At 42.4% G+C, this 14,013-nt stretch overlaps 1 protein-coding gene across 1 annotated transcript in view; it reads left to right on the top strand.

Annotated features, from left to right (window-relative positions):
* The first annotated feature begins 106 nt into the window (after positions 1 to 106).
* LOC144287639 (uncharacterized) overlaps positions 107 to 14,013 on the top strand; it is a 53,928-nt gene continuing 40,021 nt past the window's right edge. The window contains exon 1 of the mRNA XM_077854816.1: positions 107 to 236. Within this exon, the coding sequence (XP_077710942.1) occupies positions 107 to 236 (130 nt within the window). The remainder of the gene's footprint in view (positions 237 to 14,013) is intronic.

The raw sequence follows: 14,013 nt of genomic DNA, 5'->3' as shown, positions 1-14,013 counted from the left end.
ATCCTTATTTCATTTTTAAGCAAAATGGAAAGAAATAAAAGCACTGGCTCAAGTTCAGACCTTTAAATGTATTAATGTAGGAATAACACAGGGCATTCGAGATACTATGCAAACAAATCAAACAGTAAAACACCGTCGTCAAACAGTAAGGAAACAAGATGAGTTGAGAAATCTTTTATTTAGACTTTATCCATTTAGGAACCTATGGACTCTATGGAAAGCGTACCCCATGCAAGGTAAGAGTAATTGCATGTTCTTTTCGGGGAGGAATCAGGTGGCCCTCGGGTGACGAGTGGCTTATTGGAAGCCCAGGTTACTATTTAATAGAGTCAGACGAGAGAACATGCCCATCTGCCTGCCACTTTGTATAACCATCCCCCTGGGTAGGGAAATAAGATGGAAGGTGGATTTATACCAAAGCCTTGACTCTCACTGAGTGCACAGCAGAGACGAGAGGATTCTGGAGAGTGAGGGAGAAAAAATAGAAACAAATCACTGATTTGGGGGAGCAGAGAGAGGCTAGGAATGCGGACCTTCATAAAAGAAATTCATATGACTCTGTACCTTCTCAAGAACTTGCAGACTATTTCACACTCTGGAGTTGAAGACAGAAAGTTCAATTTTGAATACTTGCTCTGCCACTGAGTTCTGAGCTCTAGCTAGAAACACCTCTCTATCTCCCACATTCATTGTCTCCCCAGGTATGTGGAGAGAACTGACCCACATGGACCTCTTCCCAAAGGAAATCAACTCAGGAGAAAAGTCAGACTCTCTGGCCCCCTGCCTGCCAACTACATGAAAGGCCGGGTGTAAAAAAATACAAGCCAAGCTCCTCTCCTTCTGAGCCCAGGGCTGTAGTATTCTCACTCAGAACACTTTTTATTTATTGTTCAATCCTTGAGCAAAATGGCTTCATTTGTTAGTTTATTGTTTGTTTTCTATCTGAGCATTTAGACTCTAAGCACCCTGAGGGCCGTGGGTATTTTTCATTTTGCTTTGTGTATGTATGTATATACGTTATATATATAATATAAATTATATAAAATGATATAAATTATATAAAAATGATGTATGTAATATAAATTAGATATAAATATATATAATAACTCCAGTATTCTATTCCTAATGCTAAGTATAGCCTCTGGTATATCCAAGTTTGGATGAACAAAGGAGTGGATCTTTTCTGTTATCTGTGCTTCATTTGGGTGACTTGCTCAGTATTGTCACTTCCCTTTTCAATCCAGAGGAGCTATGCTTCCTGCAGAGCTGGGGCCGTGTCACACTTACCGTAGCATCCCCCAGCCCTGATGAATCTCCTCCCACCTGTGCTTTTTTGAGCTGTGCAAGCTTCTCTTAAGACGTGTGACGGCGCCAAGGCTGAGGTGGGCTGAGGTGAGCCAGCGCAGGGCCTGTGATGCGGCAGCCTAATGTGGCCTGAGGTGCTCTTCCCTTTCTGTGCAACGAGTAGCTGCAGTGGCTTCTCTCATCTTGGCTAGGGAATGGAATCAGCTATTTCCTGGGTCAATTCTAGCTCCATTTTCCATGTTTGTCTTAAAAGGTTAATTGCTTTATACCTGTATATCCCCAGCCTGGCCTCTCCAAGAAAGAAAAACAGTGCAACGAGAGCTGTACCTCTGCTCTAATATCATTTGCTGCATCAAGTGTACAGAATCTCTTTATTTGAGTGCAAACACACAATCCCGTTTGAGAGACAGTTGCTGTTGGCAGCAAGTTGCAACTGCTAGTTCGGAAGCCCTTGAAGATATTGCTCCTTCTTTTCTAAGGGCAGTCTTTAATGAGCCCTGGGTGGCTTTTTGATGTTGCCCTCCTGCGGACCGTGGGTAAAGGCAGTGCTTGGAATCATACATTTTCAATTGTAGAAGTATTTTGTATCGAACCCTGTCAAAAATAACACTGCTTTCGGGACACAGAAAATCCAATTTGATAGCAATGTTTCTGCTTTTTTTCTCTTGGACATGTTGTATCTGTTAGGGTGTTGTCTCTGCACCTCAGCTATTTTTCACCTGGAAAGTGATTTGGGATCGGGCTCTGTGCTGTTGGTAATGACTTGAAAAACTATATTTATAAGCAGTCATGTCCTAAAATGATCCAACTTAATACCTAGTGGTTTAAAGGGTAGGGAGAAGAGAGGAGGAAAGTAGTCAGTCCATATGCTTTTTTTGGGAACTCTCCGTGCACTCGAGGATTTCATGAGGACATTCCTCCATCAACTGCTCTACATCCAAAACATCGTTGTGGAAAGAGAGAGAGGGGATTTGGGGGACTGAAGGGGTTGGTTCTGGCACCTGGAGTTATGAGTCTAAACTGGACACAGATGATGGATGAGGGATTGTTTTCCCATATAGAAGTCGCATGGCAAGTTTACAAATAGTCATTCATATGGTTTGTTTATTAATATGTTCAACATGTGTTCAAAGTATCTACTGTATGTCGGGTAGGACTAAAAAAAAAAGTAAGATCTGGATCTCGTCCTCAAGATCTTATAATCTAGTAGGGGATAGAGACAACAAAGCATTAGAAGGACTGAAATTCAGATATGTACAGATACAATGTCATCTTGGGGCAATGTTTCTCAACTTTTTTTTTTTTTTCATTTATCCACCACCCCCAACCCAAAGAGTCTTCCTAGACATTTTTATCTCAATCACTCCTCCCCTAGGGCAGCCCCGATGGCCCAGCGGTTTGGTGCTGCCTTTAGCCCAGGGTATGATCCTGGAGACCTGGGATCAAGTCCCACATCGGGCTTCCTGCATGGAGCCTGCTTCTCCCTCTGTCTGTCTGTCTTTCTGTGTGTCTGTCATGAATAAATAAATAAAATCTTAAAAAAAAATCACTCCTCCCCACATTAAATTTAAATACCACACACATGGTGTCTATCTGTTTAAGTGCTGTATGTATATCTGTGCTTTATACGAAAAAATGCAATTTTTGTTTTTGTCCCTTAAAACCAATGTTTGCCCACTTAGGTGTCATGTCACCCTCCCCCCATTGAGAATGTAGGCCGTAAAGAAAAGATAAGTCTTTTCTCACTTAGGATGTCCAGTAGAACCTTATAGAAGAGAGATATGTTACCTAAAGTCATAAAAGGTGAGTAGGTATTCTTTCAGGTAGGAAAAAGGATAGCAGTGTAAAAATGGGAGCAACATGTGCAAAAGTTCAGAAGCGTTAAGGGGAGAGCTTAGCGTGTAGCATGTGGGGGCAGAAATAAACCTCTTTTAGATGAGGAACAAGGAGGATGATGCTGGCTCAGATTTACCAGAGCATGTTCCTCATGCCCACTGTCCCCCCTGCCTACCTGCTGAGCCTCTGCCCTTGTCTGCCCACCCTCGGCTATGGAGAGCCGGTTCTTGTTGGCAGGAAGAAGCTGAAGGGATAGCAGTGTCAGGACAGAACGTGGACTCGCTCTGAAAGCAGCTTCTTCAGTTGGAGGCTGCTACTCGGGCAGGTTTTTGGTCTCATTATGTTTTTTGTTCATTAAAATGACCATGAAGACATTGAGAGAGAAGGAATATATGCACTATAACACTAAATTAGACGTAATTTGCTAAAATCAGGCGTCATGAAAGGATAAGACATCCATCGACCCACCCCAAAACAAGGGAGGAGATGATTGGACAGTCTTCTGTGCCAGTCCCAATACAGCAACAAGAATTCAGCCTGAGAGGCAGGCTGCGAGTCAGCCTTTGTGATGTTTCTGGAAACAACTTCTTGTACTGTTTTTCCCCAGAATGGCCAAGGACCAAGAACCAAGCAGGACTTAAGGTAGAAAGCCTCCCCCTCTGCAGTGGTGATCCTGCGGCTGGGGTCCTCAGGGGACCGCTGCAGCTCTGGGGTCAGAAAACCCCAAGGCCCACCACGTGTGTCTGAGTGAGTCCCTCACCAGGTGCCTTCCACTTACAGAACCATGAAGCTCCCCTGGAGGCCAGGGTGGCATGTCAGAGGGCATGGAGATTTGTTGAACCCAGTCTCCTATGGAATTTGTAAAAACTAAATAAATCATGACAGTGACACCAGTAATTGCCCAAGGCCCAGGGACCCCGGGATCCAGACAGGGACCCTAGAACTCTCCTTGTCTGCCCCTGAAGGCATTTCCACTTGGTGATTCAGAAGCAGAGCCCCTTCCAAAGTCTGTTATATTCACTGTCAGCCTTGGCTGTGTTTCTCTGTGTCTCGAGTGGTCTGTGTGTTGCCCTGGTGAGCAGAGTTGCTGAGTCTGGAGGGGCTTCCTGTTCACTGGCTGGGGGTGGGGGTGGCCCTCTGCCTGCTGCCCACCAGGAGAACACCTGGTCCTCGCCCTAGGGCTGCCCCGAGCTGGGGCCCCGTGTGGCCAGAGAATGCGGGCCTGGGCAGGCTTTTCACAAAGTGCAGCACTTGTGGCCTGCGAGAAGCCCGGGAGAGACTTGCAGGGTGTCTGATGGTGGCTGCTGGTGGGTACATTTCTCTTCCAGCTCAGTGGTGTGATTTTCTCTTGTCTGCCTCTTGGCTTTATTCTATTTCCAAACTGCTTTAGATATTACCGGTCAGCATGTGAGCCTCCCTATATCCTGGGCAGTCAGTGCAGCGAGGACTCATGGGGACCGATTAGAGGAAGAAGCCAGGGTGTGCTGTGGTTACAGCAGGTGGTGTTTCCACACCGTTGGCCACCAGGCATGACCACAAGGCTCCTGCTCAGTGAAAGGCCCTTTCAGGACTATTGTGGCATGTTCTAACTACAGGTGGGCCATCTAGGTGAGCTTGTGCTGGAGGAGTGCCCACTGGTGCAGCTGGCGGTCTGGGGAGAAGCTTGGTCTCCTGGCACTTGGCCCTTGGGGTGAGACCGCCAGCAAGTGGAGTGGGTGCCAGCCCACAGGCTCTCACTGGAAGGGCCAGGCAACACACAGAGCTCCAGGGCCCTGCCTGTCCTTCCCTGGCCCTGGGTATATCTCTCCAGAGGGAGGGATATCAGGGTATGGCAAGAGCGGCTGACCTCGTTCCTTTCTCAACATGCTCATCTGCAAACCCATGTGACATAGGGCCACCCTGTTTGTTTTTTATTATTTTGGTTGTGAATTCTCCTGGAGGAATTGGCAAAAGCTATGTTTTCACTCTTCTTACAAGCACGGCTGGCATTGTCTGTGCTGTAGGTGTGGGCAGGGAGTGGATCTCTGTGTGTGTACATATGTGTCTATGTGTATTTCATGTGGCAGGTGTGACTGCTGCGATCCAGTGGCAAGCAACAAATACAATAAAAGTTGGTTCCCCAAAAGAAATGAGAAGAAAGCAAGCAAGCAAGCAAGCCCTTGTTGCTTGCCTGACGTGCCTATCATGTATACCAAGAGACTGATTATAATTGGCAGGTTCTCCCTTGTTCAGGTTAGTCTCTTAATAGTATCTGAAAATATTCTTACTCATGTGATTTTTTTTTGGACAAAAAGGAGTTTGTCAAGAATGAGCTTGAAATCTGGAATAAAAACTTCTTATTTCATAAATATCCATAGAAAGTGTGCCTAGGGGGAGGGACAGATGAAAAGGTAGGACACGGAGGATTTTCAGCCAGTGGCACCACCTCTACATGGATATGTATTATCATGGATTTGTCTAAACCCATGGAATGTTCACCATCAAGAGTGGACCATAATGTAAGTTATAAACTCTGGGTGATACTGATTTGTCAATGGAGATTCATCAATGGAAACAAATATACACTCTAGTGGGGATCTTGAGAACAGGAGAGGATATGCCTGTGTGGGAGCAAGGAGTTTATGGGAAATCTCTGTGCCTTCTGCTCAATTTTCTGTAAGGCTAAAACAGCTCTAAAAATAAATTAAATCTATTTTTTAAAAAAAACCCTTAAAAGATGTAACTGAAATATACTCATAATCTGTATAGCTAAGGGTCTAATTAAAAGAAGCATGAATTTGGGGTCAAATAGAGTTAGGGTTCAAATTCCAAACGTGTCAACTAACTGCATGACCTTGAGTAAGTAGTATCCCTCAATTTCCATATCTGCAAAATGGGGGAAAATATCTTTATCGGAGATGTATTATAAATACATGCTCACCCACCCTTTAAAAACACCATCTGGGAGACAGTGGTCCAGAAGGCATCCTCTTTACCAGGACATTAAGAATACATTAGTGGGAGGTGAACTAATATCTTTGAAAAGCTCTGTGGATCATTCTCTGTAGATCAGAAAAGACAACAGGAAATTCTGTCATTGAAATAGTAGGGATAACAGGAATTCCAAAAGTCTGTTTAGAAGTCAATGGGGAAAATGGAGATTTCATGGCAACAATGGGGATTTCATGGCAATACTGATGTAGGGTCAGATGGTGGTCAGGTGCTCAGAAGAGAGAAAGAGGGCATGGTTACTATAATAAACAGCAGAGATAAAATAGTAACAGAATGGTTTGATTTATAGATATTTTTGTCATTGGCTAATCAATCATGGTGTCCTTGGCCTGAAATCGATGGGCAGGCTATTGTACTTGATTCAAAAAGTGAAGAGCTTTGGATCTTGCCAGCAGTGGTCTTGATTTTAGTCACCATGGAAGAGTATTGCAGTCCTTCACTTGTTTCCTGGATGGAGCCAGTTCACAGATCGAGAGCCCCTTACATGAAGGGGGTACAGATTTTCTTTGAGGAAAAATTATGCTACGATGTCCAAAAATTTACAGTAAATCTTTCTCATAGCCTTCCTTAAAGGGACCATCACTACTTACCTAGTATCTGTGTGGAAGGAGAACTAATTAGACTTTATGGTTCTGAACTGACATTAATTCTTGGAGACTCAAAAACACCTCGATTAAGGGCTTGAGGAATTTAGGTAATTAATGGAGTCTTAGCTTGTGTCCATTTCAGAATGATCCAGTTGGTCCCCACACCTCTCTTATAGTTATTTTTTCAAGTCTGGAATTTATAGTTAGCATACGTAGCCACTAGGAGAATTCCCACATGAATTCTCTGACCCATGAAGAGATAGTTGTTTTGGTAGGAAAGATTCCATAGAAACCACTAGAAAGGCCTCTACCATCAACTAAAAGTTATAGTGCATTCCTGCAGGGATTACTGAGATTTGTGCTTTGATCAAGGACTTGAAGGATGCAGGGGTGGTCATTCCTACCACATCCTGATTTAACTCACCTATTTGGCTGTTGCAGAGGACAGATGGATCTTGAATCTTGGAGAATGGCAATGGGATTTTTACAAACTTAATGAAGTGATGAACCAAATTCAACTACTGTTTCAGATATGTTTCCTTTGCTGGAGAAAAGCAATACCCCCTGACACCTAATATACAACTTGGGTAGGCTGTGGTTCCTAGTGATCCACCCAAACCCTAATGTAGGTGTTTCTGTGAAGGTATTTTGTAGATATAATTAAATAGCCAGTTGATTTTCAGTAAGAGAGCTTATTCTTAATAACCTGAATAGGCCTAATTTAATCAGTTGGAAGACTTCAATAACAGAACTGAGGGTTCCATAGTGAAGAAAAAATTTCTTCCTATGGATCAGAGCATCAGCCCATCCAGTTTGCCCTTCCTTACAGCATACATTATGGATTTTCGACTTGCCTAGCCAGCCTCTATAATCATATCATCCAATTGCTTGCCATCAATCTCTTAACATATATCTCCTACTGGTTCTGTTTCTATAGTTCAACCCTGACTGATTCAGCAATTAATCTAGTGAATGCTCTTTCACTGTATGTGTTAATAAATATCAGAAACAAGACAGAGCCAGCAATACCTCTTCAGTGTGTTACCTCAGGATTAAAATTCTTCAGTTCTCTGTTATACTCTTGTCCGTGGGGATCTTGATTGCTTCTTTATTCCATAAGATACCATGCTGCTCCACTAATTTGAAAATATTGTGCTAATTGGACTAGTGAGCTGAAAGTAGCAACAACTCTAGACATCTTGGTGAAACACATGCAAAACATAGGGTAGGAAATAACTCCCCGCCCCCCACAAAAAAATTAGAGGCCTTCTATCTTGTGCAGGTTCCATGCATCTCATGGTACAATGACATAACACTTCTAAATTGAAGGATAAGTTGCTGCATGTAGACCCTCCTACAACGATAGTGGCATAGCATCTAATGTGTCTCTTTGGATTTTTGAAGAAAACATACCCTTCATTTTGGCCTGCTACACAGATCTGTTGATCAAATAACTTGAAAAGCTGTCAGTTTTGAGGAGCTCCAGACAAGAGAAACTCTGCAGTTGGTTGAAAGTGCAGAACTGCCCTGCCACTCAGGCTCTATGACCCAATAGATCCATTTGATGGCACTTGAAGTGAATGTGGCAGAGAGGCATGCTCTGTGGAGCCTTTACAGGACACTGCAGGTGACTCACATCATAGACCTTTAGAATTTCGGATTAAAGCTATACCACCTTCTGCAGATAGCTATTCTCCTTTTGAGAAACCACTTGTGGCTTGCTGCTGGGCTCTACACTTGACTATGGACCACCAAGATAACTATCATAAACTGCTTGTTGTCTGATTCAGTAAGGCATAATGTTGGGTGTATTTAGCAGCCTTTGATCATCAACTCTAGTTGGTATATGTGAAGTTAGGCTTGAGCAGATCTTGAAGGCTCAAGAAAGATGCATGGTGAGTAGCCCAGCTGCCTATGGTCTTTACTCCAGCCACATTGCTGCGTCCCTCTCAAGGGGAGTTCCCCATAATTGATGACTGAGGAAGAAAAAGTAAGGCCTCATTTATAGACGGTTCTGCACAGTATGTGGCATCACTAGTAAGTAGACGGTGACAGCACTACAACCCCACTCTGGGATGTCTTTGAAGAATAGTGGTGAAGGGAACCCCACCTCCCACCCCAAACAATAGGCAGAATTTTGAGTACTACTTCTGTTTTTCTTTTCTTCATTTTTCTTGGGAAGTGAGATGGTCAGAGGTAGGTAGAGATTTACATTATGTCATGGCAGATGGCTAACAGTTTGACTTGATGGCCAGCAATTTGGAAGGAACATAATTAGAAAGTAGGTAACTAGGAGATCTGAGAGAACTAGGAGATCTCTCTCCAAAACAGTACAGAGAGTATTTTATGTTCCATGTGAGTGCTCAGCAAGAGAAGGATTCCATTCATTAGGTGAAAAAAAAAAGATTTTATTCATTTTTATTTTATTCATTTATTCATCACACACACACACACACACACACACACACACACACACACACACACAGAGAGGCAGGGACTCAGGCAGAGGGAGAAGCAGGCTCCACGCAGGGAGCCCAATATGGGACACAATCCCGGGACTCCATGATCATGCTCTGGGCTGAAGGCAGCGCTAAACCGCTGAGCCACCCGGGTTGCCCCACCCCTGTTTTTCTGATGAGCCATGGTGGCAGGGATGGAAATTATGTATGGCTCAGCAACATGGATTTCTACTTATTAAGACTGATTTGTCTACAGCCAGTGCTAAATGTCCAATATGCCAACAGAAAAGATCAACATTGAGTTCCTGATTTATCACCAGTTTCTGGGAGAGCCAGGCAGTCACTTGGTGACAGGATGATTATGCTGGACCATGTCCATCTTGGAAAAGACAGCATTTTGTTTTCATCGAAATAGATAATCTGCATGTGGATTTGCCGTCTCTGCTTACAATGCTTCTGACAAATCTACCATCCTGGATTTGCAGAATGCCTTATTCACTGTCATGGTATCTTACAAAACATTGCTTCTGACAAAGCAACTCATTTTTATAGGATATTGGCTTGTGCTCATGAAATTCACTGGTCTTACCATCATCTCCCTTACCCTAGAGGAACATATTTATTTGGTGGGATGGTGAAATATCCTTTTGAAGACTCATTTATATCACCTTCAGGGTAATAAAGCTTTGTGAGGCTGGAGTAATGTCCAGGATATGGACTATGCTCTAAGTTATTGACTAATATATGGTGCTGCTTCTCGTATTCAACATTAAAAGAAAGTTTGTTCATCAGCAGTCACCTGGCAATGTGTTTCTCATACTAGTGAAACAGAGGGCAGAAAGAAAGAAAGAAAGAAAGAAAGAAAGAAAGAAAAGAAAAAAGGAAAAAGGAAAAAGAAATGGTTATTGTTGAGGTGATTTATCCTGATTATCAAGAAAAGAGCTATCACACAATTGGATATATATATATATATATATATATATATATATATATATATAATGCTGAAGAACCATGGGGGCGCCTTTTAGTACTCCCATGCTCTGTGATAGAAATAATGGGAAACCACTCCTAACTGAAATAAAACTCTCTGTCACTCCATAAGCAAGGAACCATAACCAGTGGAAGTACTTGGTGAGGACAAAGTCAACATAGAGTAGATAGTAGAGGAAGGACACAACAAATACCAGTATGACTATGGGACTAGTTATAGAAGTTATAGAGTTAGGTGTTTTTCTTTCTTGCTTTTTTTTTTTTTTAAGATTTTATTTATTCATTCATGAGAGAGACACACACACACAGAGGGAGGTAGAGACACAGGCAGAGGGAGAAGCAAGCTCCATGCAAGGAGCCTGATGTGGGACTTCATCCCCAGGTCTCCAGGATCACGCCTGAAGATGGCGCTAAACTGCTGAGCCACCCAGGCTGCCCTCTTTCTTGCTTCTATATAAATATATTTGTATATATAATCAATTAAAGCATTTCTTTTTCCCTCTTTTCTTCTCCTACTTGCTGACAGGTTGATAACTGTAGTAACTTGTCTTTTCACTAATATAAGATTAATAGTAGTTAATTTTATATCTCAGCATTTAACTTACAAGCTATCAAAGCAAGAGTGTGACTCAGGTAGAAGAGGAATGAATTTCACCTAGAGATGAATTAAGTATATGTATTCTCTTTTGGGAGAGGGTTGTCAGTTTTTAATTGTGTGACAGTTGCATTTATTTATTTATGATAGTCACACACACACAGAGAGAGAGAGAGAGAGAGAGAGAGAGAGAGAGGCAGAGACATAGGCAGAGGGAGAAGCAGGTTCCATGCACCGGGAGCCCAACGTGGGATTCGATCCCGGGTCTCCAGGATCACGCCCTGGGCCAAAGGCAGGCACCAAACCGCTGTGCCACCCAGGGATCCCAACAGTTGCATTTATTAAGTAGAAGCATCCTTTTGCCACTATCTTTATTTGAAAGTTAAGCATGGCTAAAAGAGTCATTTGTGGATGCTAAGTTGAAAGGAGTGAAAAGTCCTGGATTATACTGTTATTAATTTAGGAACTACATTTTCTAGATTCCCATGTATGGCTAGATTAGAAGTGGCCAAAAGGTGAAGTTGCACAAGATTTAGTAGGCAGAAGTGAATTAGAAGCCTTTGCTTTAGGAAAGTTGCAGTGCTCAGATACTGTTACCATCAGATGTGGGGTGTCTAGTGGTCTCAGCTGGTCTTCACTCTCCTCTGTTCCATGTGCAGCTCATCTTCTTAACTGCTGGCCTTGTTGACCAGTAGTGGCTCCAGGCCAACCACCAGATGCTTGGCTGTGAACCTACACAGGTGGTAGCTACACAGAAACAGCCTCTTCCATAGATCCCTCCATGAGCTCCTCCTTTGTGGTCCTATTTTGGCAGCTAGAAATATTGTTTTCTTAGATTTTTCCACACGCTCCATGCCATCTAGGCAGGCTGACTACTAACTTGTACTCTGGCCCTACAAATTTCCCTTGAAGACCTTCACTTTCTCGGCATCTTCTACATAAGTATAAATTCTAATTTCTAAATAAATTTTTTTATTCCCATATTGGTCATCATGTCTCTGCTTGACTGACTGAATTCTAAACAATTATCTTAAGAACACTGACATTGCAATTGTCTTCTTTCTCCTCTGTATCATAAATTATCTCCTCTTGAGTAGATCATTCCCACCAGGCAAACAAAGTTTTCTTCCATTTAAACGACAAACATTCTTAAATCTACAACCCTTTTCAGCCACCAGTATATTTATTTGCTTCCAGTTATAGTAAAACTCTTTAAGATATTTGTCTATCATCAATGTGTCTGGTTCCTATCCTTTCTTTTCTCTTTGGGATTCATTTCAATCAGGTTTCTCCCCAGCACGGTTTCTCCCCAGCACTTTCTCCTGAAGTTCCACGGTGGCTCTCCCAAAGCTAATTTTATTTTATTTTTTAAGATTTTTAATTTATTTATTCATAGAGATGCAGAGAGAGAGAGAGAGAGAGAGAGAGAGAGAGAGAGAGGCAGAGACACAGGCAGAGGGAGAAGCAGGCTCCATGAAGAGAGCCTGACGCGGGACTCTATCCAGGGTCTCCAGATCACGCCCCGGGCTGCAGGCGGCGCTAAACCGCTGCGCCACCGGGGCTGCCCCAAAGCTAATTTTAACAGGCAGTTCTAATTCCTCATATTACTTCACCTGTCAGTTGATCATTTATTCCTTCTTGTAACCCTTTTTTTCACTTGGCCAAGGTCTCTCTGTCTCTGTCTTTCTGTGAAACAGATGGTTTCTTCTCAATCCCTTTTTCTGCTTATTCCATATCTTTCCAAACTTCATTGGTGGAGTGTCCCAGAGTTCAGTTTTTGAACTTTTTCTTCCCTTTTTATTTCCACTTCTTAGATAATATTTACTCTCATGGACTTATTTAACTTTGTGTGTGCTGATGATGCCAAAATTTAATCCTCTATCTCAGGCCTCAACCCTGGTCTTCATGTCTTCATTTGGATGTCTGCCAAGAACTTAATATGTCCAAAACCAAATTCCTAATCTTCCTACCTATCCCCAGTTCTGTTCCTTCTACAGCTTTCCCTCTTCAGTAAATGGCCATTTCAGACTTCTAGATGCTTAGACCAAAAACTTGGAGTCATCTTGACTTCTGTTTTTGATAGCCCATCTCACAGGCATCAGAAAATTCTGTCAGCAAAATGCATTTTAAAATCCAATCTTTTCTCACCACTGTTGTCACGGTGGTCTAAATTGCCATCATATTTGGCCTGAAAAACTGCCATCAACTCATAATTATGATTATTCTTCTTGGTTCTGCCTTTTTTTCTCCTCCTGATTTATTCTCAAGGCAGCAGTTAGAGCCAGTTAAAATGCAAGACTGATCATGCCATTCTTCTGCTCTGGATTTTTCCAGGACTTCTTATCTCCTTCAGGGTAAGGTCTCAAATCCTTATAAAATCCTTTAATTATTGGAACAGTCTACTTTTATCTGCTTCTTTGTCCTAAAACCTCTGGCTCATTCCACCCTAGCAACTCTGGACTTTGTGTCATGTTTTTTTTTTTTTTTTTAAGATTTTATTTATTTATTCATGAGAGACACATAGAGAGAAGAGACACAGGCAGAGGGAGAAGCAGGCTCCCTGCAGGGAGCCCGATGTGGGACTTGATCCCGGGACTCCAGGTTCACGCCCTGGGCCAAAGGCAGACGCTAAACCGCTGAGCCACCCAGGGATCCCCTTGTGTCATGTTTTTGAACATGTTAACATACTTTTGCCTCAGAGACTTCATACTTAGGTCCTTCCTGGAATGTTTTTTCCCAGGTATCAATAGTGCTTAGGTTTCTGTTCAAATGTCCCTGAATCAATGAGGCCTTCCATATTCAGTTTAATGGCCACCTTATTTCAAAAGGAACCTTACCCTCCCTGCATTTTCTAACCCCTTTTCCTACTGTATTTTTCCTCCACAGAATGTGTGTATGTGTGTGCCAATGTGTATGTGTAAAGTATCTGATATATATAGGAAATAATATATCTAATATTATATATTATAGCCACTATTTTTCTCATAACAGAACATGGGAGTACTCTGAGGATCCCCTGCATTTCACACATACTGTTCTCTGATCCAATTTTGTAATAGTTATTCTCTTGATAGTCCAGTACAGAAACAGCTTCCTTTCCTCCTTTTTTTCTTTGTTCATTGGCAATCAATGATTTGTCTTTGTTTATAATTTGTTTTTTACTCTAGAATGAAAGATCCCCCTCTTAGAATGTGTATAGCTCCTCTCTTCTCCCAGAGGACATAGTTTTTATAAAATAGACTTCATTTTT

This window comes from Canis aureus, chromosome 17 (assembly GCF_053574225.1).
Source record: "Canis aureus isolate CA01 chromosome 17, VMU_Caureus_v.1.0, whole genome shotgun sequence".
Taxonomy (NCBI): domain Eukaryota; kingdom Metazoa; phylum Chordata; class Mammalia; order Carnivora; family Canidae; genus Canis; species Canis aureus.
The sequence above is the reverse complement of the archived record's forward strand: the minus strand, read 5'-3'. Positions and strand labels throughout refer to the sequence as shown.